The sequence below is a fragment of the Bidens hawaiensis genome, unplaced genomic scaffold, assembly GCF_021521415.1.
Source record: "Bidens hawaiensis isolate Kalapana, Puna unplaced genomic scaffold, B.hawaiensis_p1.1 tig00016460_1, whole genome shotgun sequence".
NCBI classification, from domain to species: Eukaryota; Viridiplantae; Streptophyta; class Magnoliopsida; order Asterales; family Asteraceae; genus Bidens; species Bidens hawaiensis.
The window spans coordinates 102390-106330 of record NW_027492508.1 but is presented as its reverse complement, the minus strand read 5'-3'; the positions used below and the strand labels follow the sequence as shown (position 1 = coordinate 106330).

General features: G+C 33.9%; 1 protein-coding gene across 1 annotated transcript; it reads right to left on the bottom strand.

Moving 5' to 3' along the window:
* Nucleotides 1–2251: 2251 nt before the first annotated feature.
* Nucleotides 2252–3434, bottom strand: LOC143551508 (putative inactive receptor kinase At1g48480). The gene is made up of 3 exons (XM_077041923.1): nt 3406–3434; nt 2912–3327; nt 2252–2808 (listed from the first exon to the last, which is right to left on the bottom strand). Exons 2-3 carry the CDS (start codon nt 3267–3269, stop codon nt 2273–2275), a joined length of 894 nt encoding a protein of 297 aa, XP_076898038.1. The 5' UTR covers nt 3270–3327; nt 3406–3434; the 3' UTR covers nt 2252–2272.
* Nucleotides 3435–3941: the final 507 nt, after the last annotated feature.

Sequence of the window (3941 nt, the reverse complement as noted above, 5' to 3'; positions counted from 1 at the left end):
TTAGTACATATAGCAAGGAGTTATAGCCACTCGTGGAGTTAGATGCTCGCAAGGTAGAGATGGCTCAGTTTTTAATTATTAAAATATTGCAAACAAATATTTAAACAAGATTTATAAATTAATCACTCGGATATTTATTATCCGGGAAGTTTTTCCAATAAACTAAACATTTTATTATTATAAATAAAAGTTAAAAATGAAAGTGTTGTTTCAAAAGTATATTAATATTTATTATAAATTAAAGACTTCCGCTAAACTCTGACATATTTACAAAACATGTACCAACTATTTGTCATGCCCTAAGTCGGGGTGTGACAAATATGACAAATAAAAAACTAATTACGAGGATTGAAAATATAAAACGGGTCGGGTTTCGGGTTTGAAAAATAACGAATGTTACATCTATCTCTAGGTAGTGAAGATGCTTTGAAAGCACGATGTGCTTGTTGGAGTATAAAAATGTTTTCCCATTCAGTTTCTGGTTGTGTAAGTGCTTCATTATCGAAGACTTGAGAAAACTCTAGCGCTTAACATGATCGTGTTAAAGATGTTCAAGAGATAATTAAAAGTTACATCGAAACGACTTGGAAGAACTAGCAATATGTTGTTCTTTGGAAACAAAACGATTTGTTATTCCCGTGAAACAACAGGTTGTTCATAGAACGGGAACAACCAGTTAAAAGTTAAAGGAAGAAGCAGATGTTAATTGGAAACTTGTTTTTGAGTGGTTTCATGCCTCAGTATTACCTAAAGATTCTCTTCTAGGGAATAAAGAAGTGACATTTTGAATGGTTTTATCTAGACTCAATGTATTCTATCTTCCAACGACCTTCGTCACATGAATATTTCTGGACTGTGGATGGTTATTCTAGTTGGCCACGTGTACGAGAGGGTTTAAAATACGGGCTTTCTACAATTTTCTTCGTTGATCTCGGAAACACGTCTTTTGGAACTTGGTTCCAAGAATCCGGTTGAAGTGAAAATTTCCAAGTTGAAGTACTTAGAACATACTTTAAATTTGTTTTGAGTCACTCTAACCGAGTTGGAAAATAAAAGTTTGAATCAACAGACTCTGTTCTACAAGATTTGATGTTTAGTTTGCGGTGAATGATAGTCGAAGCTTCGATATCATAATTCAGCTTAAAGATACAACTTTTAGTTATGTTTTAGAACTTATTGAAAGCGTATTAGAAAACAAATTTTCACTCAGAAGAAGCACGTGTAAGCTCAAATTCAAGTTTGATGGCGGGTGGCATTTTTTCAGTGGCGAGTCTGAATGCCTGATCATATTTTAATCCGTTAGCGTCGTTAATAAGCTTCGTAAAATTTAATAAATACAAAGAAAGGATTAGATGTTTATTAGAAGTAATTATAATTTAATGAGATGTTTTTGAAATGGATCAAAACTGGTTGAGATTTCAGAAACCCCTCATTATAAAATTCAAAAAAAATAATTAAAAAACCATAACTCGAAATATAAATCAAAAATTAAAAAGTAAAAGTATTAAAAAGTTTCCCCCGTTTGTCTCGTTCCATTAAAAAAATTGAGAAATGTCAACTCGTGACATCATTTTCTTTTTTTAGTTAGACTCATTCTAACTCATTGTATTACAACACATTCAACCCAATTGGTACATTTGCCACCCCTACTCTTAACGATAGTTAGCCACATTATAAACGTTGATGAGTTAGATGGCTAAGACCCTTCCCGGACGTCTTCGAGTCTAGTGAATGAAGGTATCAAACCAACCAAGCCCTCTCATGAACAAGCATTGTATTGTGATTTGTGATGTTTAAAAAGAATGAGGTGTAATCATTCTCGAAGATGTGCAAATGGTTCACAAATACCCAGAAATAAGTAACAAAATCGCCAAAATAATTTGTTACACACTCCCAGCATTGACTAAAACCCAAAGCTGTTGGAATTCCTTCTTAAACGTCACAACAATTATTTACTTGGCGTTGCACTGTCATACATTTTGTGTTGATTTGTTAAAAGCTACAATGGTTTGAATATATTGATGATAAACTGGCGTTAACTAGCGTTGGACAGACTTTGACGTACAATCACCGGTCATGGTTCTCACATGGTATAAACTCACAACAATTGAATTCGTTTATGTCTAAGTTAGGTTCGATTTTGTTCGGTTATGTGTGTCGTTGGACCTTTTGACGTTTGATAAAGATCATATCCAATGATAATATGAACATATAATATATATCTTAACAGAGATGTTTTATTTAATTTTTAGTATATGCTTAAGTACTATTATTAATTACTCAAGTGTAGTAGTATGTTCTCAATTGAAGGCCTAGCTTCACGTGATCGGTTGGTGCATTCTAATGCTATGTTCCAAACCTTCAAAACTTTCCATCTATCTTTCCCTTCAATTGGGAACTCAAAAAACTCACCTTTAACTATAATATCTTCTTTTCTTCCAAATTCACATGATTGGATCCACTCCATTGCCTTTGGCCCTCCTATAATGTCCAACACGATTAACCCAAAATGATATATGTCGTTCTTTTGTGACAATGGTTCGGGTGGAGCTTGGGATGAGGTTGTCTTTTGTTGACGCGTGTCAGAAACTTCTATTGCAAGTTGTGAAAAGCCGTAGTTTGAGATATACGCGTTAAAATCAACATCAATCATGATGTTAGAGGTTTTAAGGTTTCCATGGACATTCATAACCATGTTTCTTTCTCGTGGTGCTTGTGAATGGATGAAGAAAATGGCACGCGCTAAGTGCGAGATTATCTTTAGTCTTTTCTTCCAAGTAAGGAGGGTGTGACCATGTTCTCTTGCCCCTAAAACACTCCACCCCAAGACAATATGACTTCAATTTGTATGACAATTAATAGTATCATAATTGAATGTATGTAAATATTATGTAGAAAAGAAAGCACATACCTATAAGTAGATCATACAAACTACCCATTGGGTAGTAATCACATATAACAAACTTGAACCTCTTGGAATAAAGATAAGCCCTCACCGGAACAAGATAATCACAACGTTGTCCAATCGTTGCCAATCGTGCTAAACGCTGACCAAACCCTTTCCTCCTCACACAAACCGTTCTAAACCTTTTCAAAATCCTACATGTACCATCACAAAACACCAGTTTCTCGGTCACTCCTAAGGCGTTTTCTCCCACAACCCCGACAGAAGCCCACATCACATCCTTCAATCTCCACCTATACCCGCCATCTTTCTCCATGGTGTCACGGTCACATGGCACAACCAGCTCATTTTCCATGCATCCCATGAAGATCTCATCGTATTCACATAAGGAGAGCGATGATCGGCAGCTTCCTTCATTATACCTAACACGAAAAGTTTATAAAGATCAATAGTTACGAACCTAGTTCAATGAAGAATAATAAAGGAGAATATCAACAAACCTAAAGCATCTTTTGGGCTTGGTGTTTAAAGCTCTCGATAACATTGTGCTTTATTTGAAAAAAATAGGATGCGGGACGTACCCCTTTTGTAAAGGATTAAAAAGATTTTATTGGTTTGCATTTAATAAATATATTTAATCCCTAGAAATAATCGAAGTTTGAATTTTGTTGTTTATTGAAGTCATTACCAGTTCATGTATATGTCCAAAGTTAAGAATATGCAATTGAATCTAATAATTAATATATTTTTATTACGTGTAATAAAATAAAAGTTTTTGTTACATTTTGTATTTTTCAATGAATATTTTGCATAGTTTATTTATTTTAGTGGCGATTTTGTCCCTTCCATAGAGCAAACAAATAAAAAAATGTTTTAAGGTGACGTAGTGATAACAACCTTATTAAATTACAAGACTTTTTCCATTTTTCAAAACCATAATAAATACAAAATACGATTATACCCATGTTCCTACGTTTTGCAAATTACGATGATTTTGTATATGATCCTACGTCTATTAACTAGTTTACATATTTTA